General features: G+C 35.5%; 1 protein-coding gene across 1 annotated transcript in view; it reads left to right on the top strand.

Annotated features, from left to right (window-relative positions):
- Cfap47 (cilia and flagella associated protein 47) overlaps positions 1-16727 on the top strand; it is a 272610-nt gene that overhangs the window by 25680 nt on the left and 230203 nt on the right. The window contains exons 9-14 of the mRNA XM_052731290.1: positions 4376-4565; positions 6020-6236; positions 9150-9302; positions 11676-11868; positions 11957-12053; positions 16259-16475. Coding sequence (XP_052587250.1) covers positions 4376-4565; positions 6020-6236; positions 9150-9302; positions 11676-11868; positions 11957-12053; positions 16259-16475 — 1067 coding nt within the window. The remainder of the gene's footprint in view (positions 1-4375; positions 4566-6019; positions 6237-9149; positions 9303-11675; positions 11869-11956; positions 12054-16258; positions 16476-16727) is intronic.

Raw genomic sequence — 16727 nt, 5'->3', positions numbered from 1 at the left:
ATTTCAAGATTTTCTTTTCTCTCTCTTTTTTTTTTTATGAGACAGAGTTTCTCTGTATAGCTCTGGCTGTCCTGGAGCTTGCTCTGTAGGCCAGGCTGGCCTCGAACTCACAGAGATTTACCTGCTGCAGGCACCCATAGCTGGGATTAAAAGTGTGTGCTGCCACTGCCTGGTGATTTTGACAGTTTGACTCTGTGTCTGTCATCTGATATGAGTTTTGTTGAGCTTTATTGATATACAGACAAATATTTTTCATGAAGTTTATAAATGTATCATTTATTACATTTTTACAAATATTCTTTTCTTTTCTCCCTTAACTGTTTTTGGAACCTCTTTTTATTCATTGGTACTATGTTTATTACTGTGACCTGCACAAATTTGGTGTTGACTTGACCTACCCACGGAGGGAGGGAATGAACAAAGGACAGACACACAGACATACATATAAAAAAGTTGGGATCAAGAATGCCGTGCACTCTGATGGAGAATCAATATTAGTAGCCCAGAAACTCAGCATGTTTATTTCATACATCCGAGTTTAGGAGATGGATTTATTGTTTACTAATGAAAAGATAGGTTTGGCTTATCTCAGTAGGTCTCTATGGTAGAGCAGTATGGCACAGAAGTTTCAAGTTGTAGTCATTCTATAGGAAAAAACTGTGGTTGATAGTTCCTGCATGTGCTAGTCAGTCACTTGTAAACACTTGTACTTGGACTAGGGGAAAGTTTACCGTTCCTGAGTCTGACTTGAGGAAGGATTTGGCATTCTCATCACCTGAGGAATTGGAGTCCTTGATATAGCCATCCTCATGCCATCAATAGTTTCACTCAGAACTGTATCTGCTCGTTTTCGATACTTTATGATGTACCTAGAGGCTTTGAGACTCTTTTGCTTAATTTTTAACCATCCCTCTTATTCTGGGTATTCTCAAATATCTTGTCTTCAAGTTCATTGATTATTTCTTTTTTTAAAAAAAGATTTATTTATTCATATATACACACACACACACACACACACACACACACACACACACACACACACACACCAGAATAAGGAATCTGACCCCATTACAGATGGTTGTGAGCCACCATGTGGTTACTGGGAATTGAACTCAAGACCTCTGGAAGAGCAATCAATGCTCTTTACCACTAAGCCATCTCTCCAGCCCCTCTTGATTATTTCTTGTATCAGTTCATATCTGCTATTGAGCTCTATTTAGTGAATCTTTAAAATGCTGTACTATCTAGATTATTTATTTCTTTAATAACTTCAATACTTGATATTATCCTTTTTATGAGGCATTGCTATCACATTTCCTTTTATTCTTCAGACATTTTTTCCAGTTCTTTCAGCATATTTATAATAGTTGACTTACCATAATTGTTTGGTAAGTCTAGCATTTGAATTTCTCCCTAGAAATTTTCTATTATGTACCTTTCTGGTGTGTTGGCCACATTTTACTGTTTCTTTTGTTGTAAAATAATTTTCTGGTGAAAACTTGGCATCGTAAAAAGCATACTTTCTTTGAAATGCTGAAAATCAAATCACTGCAAGGTTAACTGTGGCTTTGATTGTTGTTATATTATTTAGTGACTCTCTAGACAAATTCTGTATTGATAGCTTTCTTTGTTGTATGTAGCCAATCAAGCCACTCTCAGTTAATTTTGTGTTCAGCAAAAGGTTGGACAAAGGTTACCTTAAGTTTCGTGAATCAGTTATGTTAGAACATGGGCCTGCCCATTTCAATGGTCATTTCTAAGAGGCTAGATCCCATAGTGTGAAGAGATCATGACATGCTTCCCTGAATCTCACCCTGGAACAGAGTTAAGCTTGCTTTATCTATCTATCTATCTATCTATCTATCTATCTATCTATCTATCCATCCATCCATCCATCCATCCATCCATCCATCCATCCATCATCTATCTATCTATCTGGTATTGTTGTTTTTTTTTTTGTTTGTTTGTTTTTTGTTTTTTGTTTTTTCGAGACAGGGTTTCTCTGTGTAGCTTTGCGCCTTTCCTGGAACTCACTTGGTAGCCCAGGTTGGCCTTGAACTCACAGAGATCCGCCTGGCTCTGCCTCCAGAGTGCTGGGATTAAAGGCGTGCGCCACCACCGCCCAGCTGGTATTGTTGGTTTTATCTCACTCTGAAATAGAGTTAAGCTCTATTTATTTATTTATTTATTTATTTATTTATTTATCTATTTATTTATCTACCTATTTATTTGTTTAGTGCTATTGGTTTTACAGATCCTAATTTTTGATCCTAATCAGTACCTGATACTTCCATGCTTCTTGTCCTGCAAGCTATGTTGAACCAAATCATTTTCTGCTGCTCCCTAGAAGCTTATAAAAGGCTGATATCCTCTTTGTTCTGGGACTTTCTCTGGATATTTACCTGGTGATTTTCTCTGCAGCCCAACCACTCTTTATTCTATGTGTACGCATGTTTTTTTCTTGCATGTATGGCAGCATATCACTAGCATGTCTATCTGCAGAGTCTAGAAGAGAGTGTCAAATTCTTTGGAAGTGGAGTTAGAGAAGGTTGTGAGCTACCTTGTGGGTGCTGGGAATAGAATCCTCTTTTGGAAGAGCAGCCAGTGCTCTTAACTGTTGAGCCATCTTTCCAACCCAGTGTCCCATTCACTTATGTGGAGGCTCTCTTTCTCACTTTCTTATCTCTCTTGTCCTCATTTCTTAGGTAATTCCTCTCTAGGTTTTAAATGGGTTCTTTAGGAACGCAGCCATATTTGTCTTACCTATTTATTGTATGATTTTCTGTGTGATTCTTTCTCTCCCTTCTCAAGGTCTGATCATTATCTAGAGACCCTTTCACTTACATCATCCCTAGAGCTAAGGGTAATTAAGTATCAGTTTCCTTTCATTGACACTTCAGCTGTTATATTTATAATCATTGAGACCTGTCTTCAATGTTCTTGCAGGCAGTTTACAACTTTTTTTTTTAAATTTTACATTCCTCCTCACCAAGTGCCTTAAATCAGGCAGAGGTGAGGGATTATAGCTTACTAAAAAATTGCTTGAGTATATGTACCATAATGCAGGTATGTGTGGCAATCTATGTTACCAGGAACATGTTGTTATGGCAAAAACACAAAACAAACAAAAATGTTACAGGGACACCACCCCTCTCATATTAAAGACTAAGTTGAGGGTCAGAATAATTTATTATATGCTGGTTTAGAGAGAAGTCTCAGTAGTTCTGAACAATCATACATGGGTATGGCATTTATGTTTCTAGCAATATTTCTAAAGCATTATATCATCGTTGGGTTTAGTGAACTGTCTTCTGTGAGAAAAGCGATAGAGACTTGATGTGACTGTTTATAACAGGAAATTCCTGTCTGCAGTCAAGCGTGTTTACAGAAACAGATATTTAGAGCAGAGGTTAGAATGTTCTCCTTTTATAGGTGAAGTGTAAGCAGCTGCTTCTCACCAGGTAACATCCAGTAACCATTTCTCAAGAGTGTCTCTGGGTTTGTTTCTTTCTTTTTTCACCTGTTTAAATTTACTTCCTCTTTCAGTGTCAGAGCTTTGAAAACACTCTATGAATATAATTAGTAATTATTAATATAAATTAGTAATTTAGTTGTTTATTTTCTAATAGCTTCTTTAAACATTAAATGACAAGGGAATTCAAGTTCTTGTGATATTCATCTCTCTCTGTCTCTCTGTCTCTGTCTCTCTCTGTCTCTCTCTGTCTCTCTCTGTCTCTCTCTGTCTCTCCCCTTCCCTCCTTAGCTCCTCTGTCTCTCTTAGAGGATTGTTACTACAGAGGGTACTCTGAATTGCAGTGAATAAAAATATGCCTTAAATATTTTTCAGCAATTGCTAGGCAGAACCAATAGCATAATCTCTGGAAATGTGTTTTCTGGAGTTCTTGAAACCCACACTTCTCTCTTTTTGGATGTTAGTACTAATTGTTACAACTACCATAGTTGCTGACCACAAAACTGAGTTTAGGTGAATGAGACTATAGCAAGCAAATGCCATGACAGCTTTCAGACATTCAACAAGACTCCTGATATTGAATTACTGAATTCTTGTAAGCCTTAGATAATTTCTAAATAACTAGAAAAGTTAATTTTAATGAATTTTGTCATTTATTTTTGTGTGAAAGTGGATCTGGAGATTTTTGATCTATTGTTCTTGAAATACTGTTCTATTATGTTCTTAAATTGTCTTAAATTTCCAATAATGAGCATTGTATGGCTTGTTGTTGATCTTTCCTAAAAGTACTTGTAAATCTCCATGGTGAAATCCTGTTGCTTGAAATTAAAATACCCTGTATTCTAAGATTTGTTTTTAGTTTTCCTAACAATAGAATATTGATAAAGTTTGCTTTTTCTTTAGAATGTGATATGTTCATTTGTTCCACATCAAATTGGAGTATTTAAAGTGAAGCAAGTGATTGAGATTATCGGCCCAGTGGCAGATGAAAATTTACGGTCTTTGTCAATGAAACCTTTTCATTATATACATTTAGAATTCAACAGCACTTGCAAAGCTTGCACTAAGAAAGTCGGGGTGAAAATTAATCCTGGTATGTTATTGTATTAGTTTTATACAGCTCTGATGTGATTGTTGTTTTTAATATAAGAATATATGTACCAAACTGCTGTGGATATCGCTTTATATAAATAAAGCACTGATTGGCCAGTGACCAGGCAGGAAGTATAGGCGGGACAAGGAGAGAGGAGAATTGAGGAAGGAGGAAGGAAAGGGAAACCGGCTGGAGCCACAGCCAAGACAAGGAACATGTAAAGTACCAGTAAGCCACGAGCCACGTGGCAAAATAAAGATTAATAGAAATGGGCTAAATATAAGAGTGAGAGCTAGACAATGATAGGCCTGAGCTAATGGCCAAGCAGTTTAAATAATGTAAGAGTCTGTGTGTTTATTTTATAAGTGGGCTCTGGGACTGGCGGGACTTGGCGGTGGGAGCTGGAGAAAAATTCTCCAGCTACACCAAACAGGTAAAAACCAGTACTTTCCCCCCTTTTAAAGCATCTATCAAAGTCACCTAGAAGGCCTGTTCAAATACAGGGCCTACATACTAGTATTGATTATTAAGTAGTTCTCTGTCTATACTAAAGATTTATACTTCTGTCATATTTTCAGTAGATGTCATATTGCTATTTTGAGGTGTCTTGTATAGATGCTCAAATATTTTAATGGTTGCTATGTTATATTTTTTGTATATTTTTGTTGGAGTTTAATGTAAACTAGTTTTGACTATATCCAGATTTTCTTGGTCCTGCAGTTTCATCTAGTCATATATAATCTTTTATTAATTGTACCACATGAACTTGATGATTTACAGTTGTCTTTAGCTTAAAAATACCTTTCACTTTCACATGGATTAATTTAAATCTTTAAATTAGCATGCTAATTGTTATACATACATTTTATTAACATTTAAGTGTTATTTTGCTAAATTAGTTTATGTAGGCCTATATACTGTATTAAGTCATTTGTATTCTCAATATGTTTGAGAATTTAGCATGTTAAAATGAATTGCCTAGTGTTCTATTGCTGTAAAGAGACACCATAACCACAGCAACTTTAATACAAGAAAGCATTTAATTGGGGCTTTCTTACAGTTTCAGAGGTTTAGTCCATTATTATCATGGTAGGAAATAATATTACATGCAGGCAGACATGGTGATGGAGAAGCTGAGAGTTCTACATGTGGATTGGCAGGCAGAAGGAAGAGAAAGATACTGGGCTTGGCTTGAGCATTTGAAACCCCAAAGCTCACCCCCAGTGACATACTTCCTCCAACAAGATCATACCTACTCCAAGGCCACACCTCCTATTCTCTGTCAATAGTACCACTCCCTAATGGCCAAATATTTAAATCTATCAGACTATGAGGGCCATTCTTATTCAAAACATCACATTAGTTTGCTAGTATATTAAATAATCCTTGGCTAATTCTTGGAAATGTACAGTACAAAGTACCAAATACCAACTTAATATTTAATTTTATTAAAGGTATATCCCCCTTAATCAGTAATCCCACAAGACAATTTGTGATCAAAGATTCAGAGAAAAAGGATGATTTACCACCTGTAGCAGCAATGCTCCGGTCAACCACGACAAAACTTCATAATCATCGAATAAATGATGTGTCAGAGAAAGATGCAATGATTGCCTTTCCTAATGATAGAGCTGCAAGTCTCAGGTGTGGAGACCACCACGAACATTTCAGGTACTGTGAAATATTAAGAAATTAAAATTCAAAAGACTTATTATCCAGGATAATATGCAGAGATCTGACAATATCCTGGTGTTAAAAAAGGAAAGCAAGCTGCTGGTGGCAGTAATCGGAATGAAATTATGTTCTTTCTTTTGTATGTGGAGTACAATGACTGTTGAATGTTACAGCATTTGCCTTATCTAACTTTTTATACTCTCTAATATGTACTTGTGCGGCAATGAATGGCATACAAAATAATTTTTAAAATATATTAGGAACACCAATAGATACATGATAGAATTAATCACTATTGGAATTGGAATTAGACTCCAGAGTTTATTTGAGTAAAACAATTTAAATTGTAGGAAACCAGTTAGTGTGGTCATCATTGTTGTTTTATCACCTCATAGGCACATTTCTAGTAACTCCTCCCCACTTGACCTAAACTTCTCAGGTCTAAGTTCATAAGGAATGTTTAAACTTCAATTTAAATTCATCTTAACCTCAAAGAGATTAGTAATTAAACAGTGGTAAGTTAAAAGTGACAAATAAATGATTTTTTGGACCTTCATCCCAGAAAGATTTTAATATATTCAAGAGTAAATGAGGGTTATTTTATGCCAACTTGCATGCTAATAGTAGACTACTTAAACTTAATAGCCCTGCACTTTTTCTATTTGTCTCTTTATCGTGGGGAGGGTGTCATTAAGATCATTTAATTTTGTATCAACTTTCCTACTTTACCATTTGATTCTTCAGCCCACATTTTTATTATCTACAATGGAAAAATTCTATGACACTTACTGACTTTCTTCATATTTTAATTTACAAATTCCACTCACATCTGTCTTTTCTTTGTTTCTATTTGACCAGTGCCATAAAAACAGAACTACAAAAACCATCCTGACATTTAAAATAGTTATACATTATGAAAATGCAATTGTATGTTTTCTTCTGGCTCATTACATCCCTCCAATACCCTGAGTTGATGGCTTCTGGAAACATTTTTGACTGTTTTATAAAACTATATTCTTATGCAAGGCTACTTTTTGATTTAATTTTAACAGTTTGATTCTGTATTCAGTCTCTATTGATTAGATCATAAATATTAACAGAAAAATAAATTTAGCCATTCTTATTATTTAATAGCTATATTTATTCTCAATTTTTTTCACATTACTAAGTCTAGTAATGTTACCAATTGCATGTTTAATTAAAGAAACTAAAGAAATTTTATTCTAGTGTATTTGTTGTTTTGTTAAAAATTACAATTACTATTTTACTCTTGTGTATTTGACCCTTTCAATTTTTGGGAAGAAAATAAGAGAATTTTATTCATAGCAGTGTCCCCTCTACTCATACCATTGCCAAGAATACAGGTGAATGTTGAGTTAACTTTTTCTGGGGAGACTTGAATAATCAGTTTATTCCAGATAGTGCACCAACAACAGAACAAAGTAATTCCTTCAAAGTTCAAATTTGTGACCAAATCAGTGAGTTTTTTTTAAGAGTACTGTGGAGTGGTTACTTAACAATAAATGTGCATGATCCCAAAATAGCTACATTCCTGCAAAGTGTGACTGAATCATGGATAATGGCAATCATGGAAATTGTATCGTGGAGTCCCCCTTTCATTCAGTCTTCCGATAGCATTTCCCAAGATTACTTGCATCTGGAGGAGGACAGGAATATGTAATGGCTGTAGTCCCAGTTGAGGATCCTATGGCTCTTTTTTCCTTCTACTAATAGGATATATGAACAGCTTTATTACCATAACCATAGATCTAGCTTTCACTATACTTTTTTGTTCCATTAGTTGTTGTGGCTACCAGGAATAGGTAATTTCTTCTCTAAAATGGTGATTGGTTGATCATATTATACCTGGAAAGAAAATAGCCATACAACATACAACACTGACGACTCAGTAAGCTGTTTTTGAATAAATAAGAGAAATGAGTTAGTTACATAATTAATTTTGTTTGTATATTACATATTGGAAAAATAGTGCTTACTAAAAGCTACAGATATAATTCTATATGCTGAGTGAACTCTAGAATTTAAGGAAGTCGTTGTTAGAACAAAAATACAATTCCTCCTCCAGCAGGTTCCTAGAAAGGAGATGACAGGAATTACCCTTCAGAATGATCTTTATTAGAAGAGAGATCCTCCTGATCACTGGCATCCAGGATCTGGACTTGAAATGGAAAACCATAAGAAGAGATAGCTTCTATGTTTCTTAATGGAAGAGACAGATCCTTCAGTTCCAGGAAACAAAGAGGGTTTCTGCCTTTTAGATGTTTTCATCAGGTAGACAAGTTTCACATCATGTGATTTATCTTAGCCTAGCCACAGCTTTGGCATTAGGGCAAGCACTTCGGTATCATCATAAGCCTATTTTGCAACTAAACGTGGGAGATTCTGTTAGGCAATAGCACAGAATGATTTCTTAGCAGTTCTCTGTCTCATAGTGCCACCTGGCTTTTTCCATGATCTTGATTTCTGGGAGAGAGCAAAGGGTACCTAGAAGGTATGTAATCTAATAGTAGTATGCTTAGTGAAAGGATTCAGTATTCTCTATTTTTTTCTAATTCTGGTTGTAATTTTTAAAAGATATATACATACATATATTTATATAACACACACACACACACACACACACACACACACACACACACACACACACACACACACCATAGACAGACACATACATATCTCACCCTCATACATGCAATGATGTCTTTGTATATCAGAGGATATGCAGTTTATCCTACTCAATAGTTAATGGCCCCCCACTTGACATTTAAATTGACCAGTAGGTACTCTGTATATACTGATTAAACAAACAGGTGTGTGTGTGTGTGTGTGTGTGTGTGTGTGTGTGTGTGTGTGTGTGTATTTTAACATGACACCTTGTTCATCTTGTAGAACAATTTTCACTAAGATGCCAAGGCATGACTATATGGATCCTGATTTTGAATACACTGATTTGGAAAAACTGGAAAGAAAAATACATCGAGATTACTACACAGACTATATTAGAAATTTAAGAAATGCACGCCTTCAGAAAGAAGTACAGAGGTAAAGATAGTTCTTCAAACAATGTGCCTAAAGACCAGATTTGGTTTTCTTCTTAAACTGATTATTGAACATAAATTTCAGGAGTACAGTATAATGATTAGATATAGTGATCAAATCAGGGTATTTGGCACTGACACCATAAACAGTTTTATAGCTTTTGATCAATGTAATAGTTGAAGATACTTATGAAGAACAATGTGAAATTTCAGGACAATGTATTTGGGTCAAATCAGGGTAACCAGTGCTTCCTTAATTTCTTTGTCATTACTTTGTTTTTGGAGTTTGAGTTCCTCCATCCTTGTCTCCATGGTGTCTATATATTACCCCAAAAATGTTTTTGGATTTGCATTTCAACACATCCTTTTAGCATTTGTTATACTTTGTCTTTTTAATAATAGCCATTTCAATGACATGAGGTGATAATCTGTGTCATTTTGATTCTTGTTTTTCTGGTGACTGAAGACACTGAGCTTTATAAGTTAAATTTTGTTGGCCATTGGTTTTCCTTCTTTAAGAAGTATGTATTCATCTCATCTCATTTGTACACAATGCAATTTGACCATTGAGGGGGCTTTAGTTATGTGTGTATTCTGGATACATCTCTTTCCAAATGATAATTTGCATATTTTCCCTATTGCAGCAGTGGTTTCTACTTTTTATCGTTTCCTTTGCTTTGCAGAAGCTACTTAGCTGGATACAGTCCCATTCGTCTGTGCTTTGAGTGTTTTATCAAAAAACAAATACAAAAAAATCAAATCTGAAGTCCATTTTATGATGTTTATGTAGATTATTCAAATTTTAATCTCCATGTTAATATCAAATTTGTTTCTTTATGCCTTAAATTTGATTTTATTTTGAGTTGTTTTAGTAGCATTTCAATATATGTTAAAGGCAAAACAATTAACTACTTTAGCAATAGTAACTTTTGCTGACTTTATATTTGCAGTTTTCTTAGGTAGTTTTTGCTAGAAGCAGATCCTGAGGTAGGGATTCTATTATATGTGATTCATTAAAAGCATATTTCCCAAGAGAAAGCTTTGTAGGATGTAGGAATCAGAGTACAGCAAGGGAAGAATTGATGTACTTCAAATTAAGTTTGTAAGCAGCCCGATGCCAATTTTTTTAACATAAATAATATCATTGTTTCTATCTTTTTTATTTTAAATTTTCTTCATTTTACGTACCAACCACAGTTCCCCCTCTCTCCCCTCTTCTCGCTATCTCCCACCTCCCACAATCCCCACTACCCACCCCCCATCCACTCCTCAGAGAGGGTAAGAGAGCATGGGGAGTCAACAAAGTCTGGCATATCAAATTGAGGCAGGCCCAAGCCCCTCCCCCCTGTATCCAGGCTGAGCAAGGTATCCCCCTCCATAGGAAATGGCCTCCAAAAAGTTAGTTTATGTACCAGGGATAAATCCTGGTCCTACTGCCCGGGGCCCCACAAACAGACCAAGCTACACAACTCTCACACACATGCAGAGACCCTAGGTCAGTCCCATGCCAGCTCCCTAACTGTTGGTCCAGAGTCCATGAGTTCCCACTAGCTGGGGTCAGCTGTCTCTGTGGGTTTCCCCATCATGATCTTGACCCCCACCTGCTCATAAAATCCCTCCTCCCTTCTTTCGACTAGACTCCAGATGCTTGGCCCAGTGCCTAGCTGTGGATCTCTGCATCTGCTTCCATCAGTCAATGGATGAAGGCCCTATGATTACAGAGTTCAGGCACCCTCCCCACCATTTTTAGGAGTCTTAGCTGGGATCATCCTTGTGGATTTCTGGGAATTTCTCTAGCACCAGGTTTCTCCCTAGCTCCATAATGGCTCACTCTATCAAGATATCTCTTTCATTGCTGTCCCTCTTTGTCCCTCCCCCCGCTCGACCATCTTATTCCCTCACGTTCTCATTCCTCATCCCCTCCCCTCTTACCCCATCCCAGTTGATGGGTTCCCTGTGTTTGGGGGTGGGGTGGGACTTGTAGGTTACAGGATCCAGTGGGTGGCAGGGGTGGTGGAGAGGCCTGGCCACAGGATTCTCTCCTGCTGACTGGCTGCTGGGGCTGCTCATTGTTTCTGTCTTGAAACAAAGAGGCTTTTCTCCTTGGTCCAAACCACTCAGTTACTGTGATCTGCCTTTTGAGTATGAAAAAGAAATAGGGGTAGTTATAACTTCTTCTATGAGGTGTTGAAGAAGAGTGGAGGCCACTTAGTGGAGGCAAGCATCCTTCAGATTAGTATACCAGTTCAGTTAAATGGATATGGATAAGCCTATAACAGTGGAGGATATTTGCACTTATTACTGTATTTTGTGAACAACTTTTCCTCAATTAGTCATTATTATTATTATTATTTTATCATCATCATTATTTTTGTAGGGAACGCAAGTTTCCATTTAATGAAGTAGATATAGGCATGGAGCCATCATCTGGTCTAAAGTCACCATCACTATCTCAATCAGAAATAGAAGAGGAGATACCTTCATCTTTAAAGGCTTCTTCTCTCAGAGCTAAAAGATTGCTAAGCACCAAGAAAATAGCATCCAGGGAGACAGAATCTCTGCAGAGAAAGGCATGTGCCATGTTTTCAAATTTGTTTTGTCATGAGAATTCTAAAAATGGCTGTTACTAATACTGAATGAATTACTTTGGAAAAACAGATCTCCAAAGGACTTAAATCGAAGCCAACCACTTACCATGAAAAACGTGACTGCAGCAAAGTTTTGACACCAAAGCAAATCCATCAAGTAATTGTTGGTAAGATTATATAGAAATCTACTACACCTGTGTGTGTGTTTATGCATGTGTGTGTGCTGATTTCATTTTTATTTTTATAAAATATTTGATCACATTCCCCCAAGCTCCTTCCTACTCACATTCCTACTCACCCAATTTTATATTATATTCTCATATTTTCTCTCTCTTTCACGCCCCCATCTCTTTTTCCCTCTCCCTGTCTCTCCTCCCTCTTAAAAAGGGATTTCATCAAGATGGTAGAATAGAAGGTTCATGGCTCATTTTACCACACACCAGTAATTATGCAGCTGTTCTTAGACAAATGTGTCGTTGTGAGAGCTTTGGCCTTCAGTTCCTATGAAACCCTACTAGAGCTGAAGACGCATGAGAATCAATTTTAGGTGATAGTTCTGGCAGGCTAACTGATTATAGTCCTAGATTTAAACCACAAAAGAGCTCCAGCAGCCTCAGCAGCAATCTCCAATCCCAAATTAGACTTATTCTTGTCATCACGGTCTATTGTACAACATGCTAACTATAATTAAAAAGATCTGTGAACATTGCTGAGAGTGCATTTTTGAATTGTTTTACACCACAATTCAAAAGTGCGTGAGGTAATGCATATGTTCATTACCATTATTTAACTATTCCATAATTTAGACATAGCTAAAACACGTCACTTAGGATAAAATATGCAGTGAAAAATAAGAAATATGCTATATTGGTACAAAACAATATCATTAATTAAAAAGGAAAGAAATTCTGATATTTGCTGGTCAAGGAATCCATATGGAAGGCACTATGAAATCAGGCCAACTAAGACAAATACTGCATTATCTTGTTTTTATGTGGAATTAAAAGTAGCCCTGGGACTTATAAAAGCAAAGAATAAACTGGTTGTTACCACGGTTTGTGTGAAGGGGAGGACAAGATAAAGGTGTTGGTCAAAGGATCCAAAGCTTTATTTAGTATAAGCTCTGGAGAGCTATATGACTACAGTTAATAACAAAATTTTATGTTATTAAAAATTGTTGGTGATATATTATAAATGTTTGTGCCACAAATTTGACTGTGGGAGGTGATAGATATTTTAATTAGATTTATTTAATCCAATCACAATGAAGATATATATGAAACATTATGCATATTGCAAACGTACAAACTTTGTCAGTTTTATCTTTAAAAAGCTAAGGAACATGGATTATAAACAATATATTTTGTGGAGAGATACATAGAAAAATATCCTTAACTTTGGGAAAGTAAAAGGTTTTAGTTACAAAACATACAGTAGGAATTCAGAGATTAATCAAAGCTAAGTAGTTTTACTTTTTTTTTTTTTTGTAAAAATGCCGGTAGGAGAATTAAAAAAATCCACTAACTAAAATATACTCTTTTTTATTGTATATTTGATAAACTACTTTTAACTAGAATGTATAAATAAAACTTAAAAAAGCAGCAACTAAATTTTAATAAATAGGCTGAAAATTTGAACAGTCAGTTCAGTAAAGAACATGCAAAATTTGTGTACTCATATATTAATTCTCAAGGGCAAGCTTGGTCCTGCCTCAATGTGATATGTCACATTTTGTTGACTCCCATGGGAGGCCTTACCCTTTCTGAGAAGTGAATGGGGGGGGGGGGCTAGAAAGGAGGTGTGGGAGGGGACTGGAGGAGGGGAGGGAGGAGAAACTGGTTGGTATGTAAAATTAATCAAAATTTTAGTTAAAAAATTAAACCAAAATGAGACAGTACCATAAATTTAGTCTATGGCTAGAGGTAACCCATGAAACAAAATCATCTCACTATTTAATTTTTTCCCAAAATACAAAGAACCCAAGACTAGTGAATATACAGGGAGCCAGCAAACTATTTAAAATAGTTGTATTCTCACAAGTAGTATACAACATAAAATTATTTAAAATAGCTTGCTGGCTGCTTATATAGTCACGCACAAACCAACCATAATTCATCCATTCTAAACCTAGATATTTATCTAAAAGAAATGAAGTTGTATTCATCAATACTTGCTATCAAAAATGTATAGCAGCTTTTTAAAAATAGCTAATAACTAGAAACTAATTATCAATGAACAGGTAAATAAACCAATACATAAATAAAGGGAATATGTCCTAGCTTTATTTTGGTTATGACTGAAATATCCTGACAAAAAGCAACCTAGGGGAGAAATCTATTTTTAACTCAGAATTCCAGGCTGCAGTTACGTTACTGTGGAGAAGTCAGCGACAGGTGCTCGAGACAGCTGGTCTCATCATATCTACAGTGAAGAGCAGAGAGAAATGAATGCACACATGCTTAGTGCTTAGTTTACTTTGTCTAGTCTTGTACATTCCACAACTTCAAACCCATGTATGGGGCGGCCCAGAGGGGGCTGGGACTTCCCGTACCATTGAAGGTGATCAAGATAATTCTCTACAGACATGTTTTTCTTTCTTTTTTTTTTTTTAAAACTCTTTGGGGCCCACCACCCAGCTCTCAAATAAATACACTGAGGATTATCTTACTTCTGAATACTTGGTCTTAGCTTGACTTGTTTCTAACCAGCTTTTCTAACTTAAATTATCCCGTTTCTTTTTAACAATGCTTTGCCTCTGGGCTTTTTACTTTCCTTATTCTATATCTCTTTCTTTCCTTCTTACTCTGTGGCTGGCTGTGTTGCTGGCCCCTGGAGTCCTCCTCTTCTTTTCTCACTCCTCCCTTCTTTCTCTTTTGAGACGAGATGTCTCCTCCTTTTTGTTCCCTCTGCCCCACCTGTTTCTCTCCTGCCTAGCTACTCATTGTACAGCTCTTTAGTAGACTAATCAGGTGTTTAGACAGGCAAAGTAATGCAGCTTTGCAGAGTTGAACAAATGCCACATAAAAGAATACAACATGTCTTTGCATCATTAAACGAATATTCCACAGTGTATACAACTGTAACACGTCCTAAACTAATATTCCACAGCACATGCTCACAGACGAACCTAGTCTAGACAAACCATCATTCACTAAGACCCCCTTTTTTAGGTGCTTATAGATTGTGTCAAGTTGGCATTTGAAACTCACCATCACATAGCACTACTTAATAATATAAAAGGATAAAATATTTATTTATTTAAAAATTGGATGAATGTCTAGAAAATCCACTATGAGAAAGAATCCATACAAATTTCTTATGTACCAGATGATTCTATTCATGTAAAACTCTGGAAAGTGGAGATCAGTGAGATGGCTTAGTGGGTAAAGGTGCTTGCTCTTAAACTTGGAAACCTGAATTTGATTCTCAGAATTCTTATGGTTGAGAGAACTAACTTTCGGTTTCCCTCTGACTTCTACACATGTGCTGTGGCACACCCATACCTCTTTATACACACACAGACACACACTAAAATAAGCAAATAAATAAATAAATGTAATCCAAACAAAACTCCAGAAAGAAAACTGATCTATAGTATAGTAATATGCATGGATTTTCTGAGAAATATTTTGGGACTAGTGAGAGGGAATAAATGTAACGAGGTACAAGAAAATGTTTTAGAGTGGTTAGTAGTCAACCTTTATATATGTATGTCAGTACTAAAGAAATTGTATATTTAAGTGTAGTTAACATATCCTGTATCAGTTATAGCTTAAATAAATTATTAAAATTGGCAGATTGGTAATAATGTGGGGTGATGAATACGTAGAATATATCCTCAAACAGGAGGATCATGAGTTGAAAGCTAGCTTTGGCTATAAAGTTAAAGTTTGTCTCAAAATAAAAAGGAGATTATATATAATTATTAAGATTATTATAATTAAAGCTTTTGGCATTATAGGGAGAACCCTTAGGAAATAAATCACGGAATTGAAAATTGCTATTTTTTATGAATTATACATTGGTGAATAAAGTAAGTGTATTTATACAAGTAGATACAATGGTGAAATGTTGTAGAACAAAATGATGATAGGAGTTTTACTGTGATTATTATTTTCTATGCAATTTTCCGTACTAGAATATATTCATATTGAACCTGAAATGATAATCTCTAAACATGACACTTTGGTCTGCTAGATAAAAGTACAGCTGTTGATGTCTGATATTGTACCAGATAGTTTTGTGATATTATACTAGATAGTTTTGTGTTAATTTTAGACAATTTAACTTACTAAAATACAATCTGAAGACGTAGAAAATGAAGGAACACCTTTGAATAAATTTACTTAATATCTTACTTTGATTATTTCAGGACCATCTGTCCTTAACTTTGGTAATGTTTGTGTGAAATCTACAAATACTCAGCTACTTCACATTGTTAATATGCTGCCCATGTATATATTGATACAGTTAGATATTGATTTGGAAGAACTTCAGAAAACCAACCAATTTTCATATGTGATCCCACCTACATCTAGTACATATATTTCGATGGTATTTGAGTCTTCTACCAATGGAAAATTTTGGAAGTAAGGTTTATTTCTCATTTTCTTCTTACTAGAGTCATTTATGATATTAATTTACTTCAATAACTGTAGCATAGATTATATTTTATCCCAAAGTATATAATATATATCAGCTTGTATACTTGTACGTTCATGTATTTCATTGAGAATCTAATTTTCCCCACCATTTATTTTCTGAATTAATTATGTGCGGTAATCTGTAGCATATATATTTCATATGTGTCTGAAATCTGTAATCATAAATAGGTACTGTGC

This window comes from Peromyscus californicus, unplaced genomic scaffold, assembly GCF_007827085.1.
Source record: "Peromyscus californicus insignis strain IS unplaced genomic scaffold, ASM782708v3 Scaffold_10__1_contigs__length_136768540, whole genome shotgun sequence".
Taxonomy (NCBI): Eukaryota; Metazoa; Chordata; class Mammalia; order Rodentia; family Cricetidae; genus Peromyscus; species Peromyscus californicus.
The sequence above is the reverse complement of the archived record's forward strand: the minus strand, read 5'-3'. Positions and strand labels throughout refer to the sequence as shown.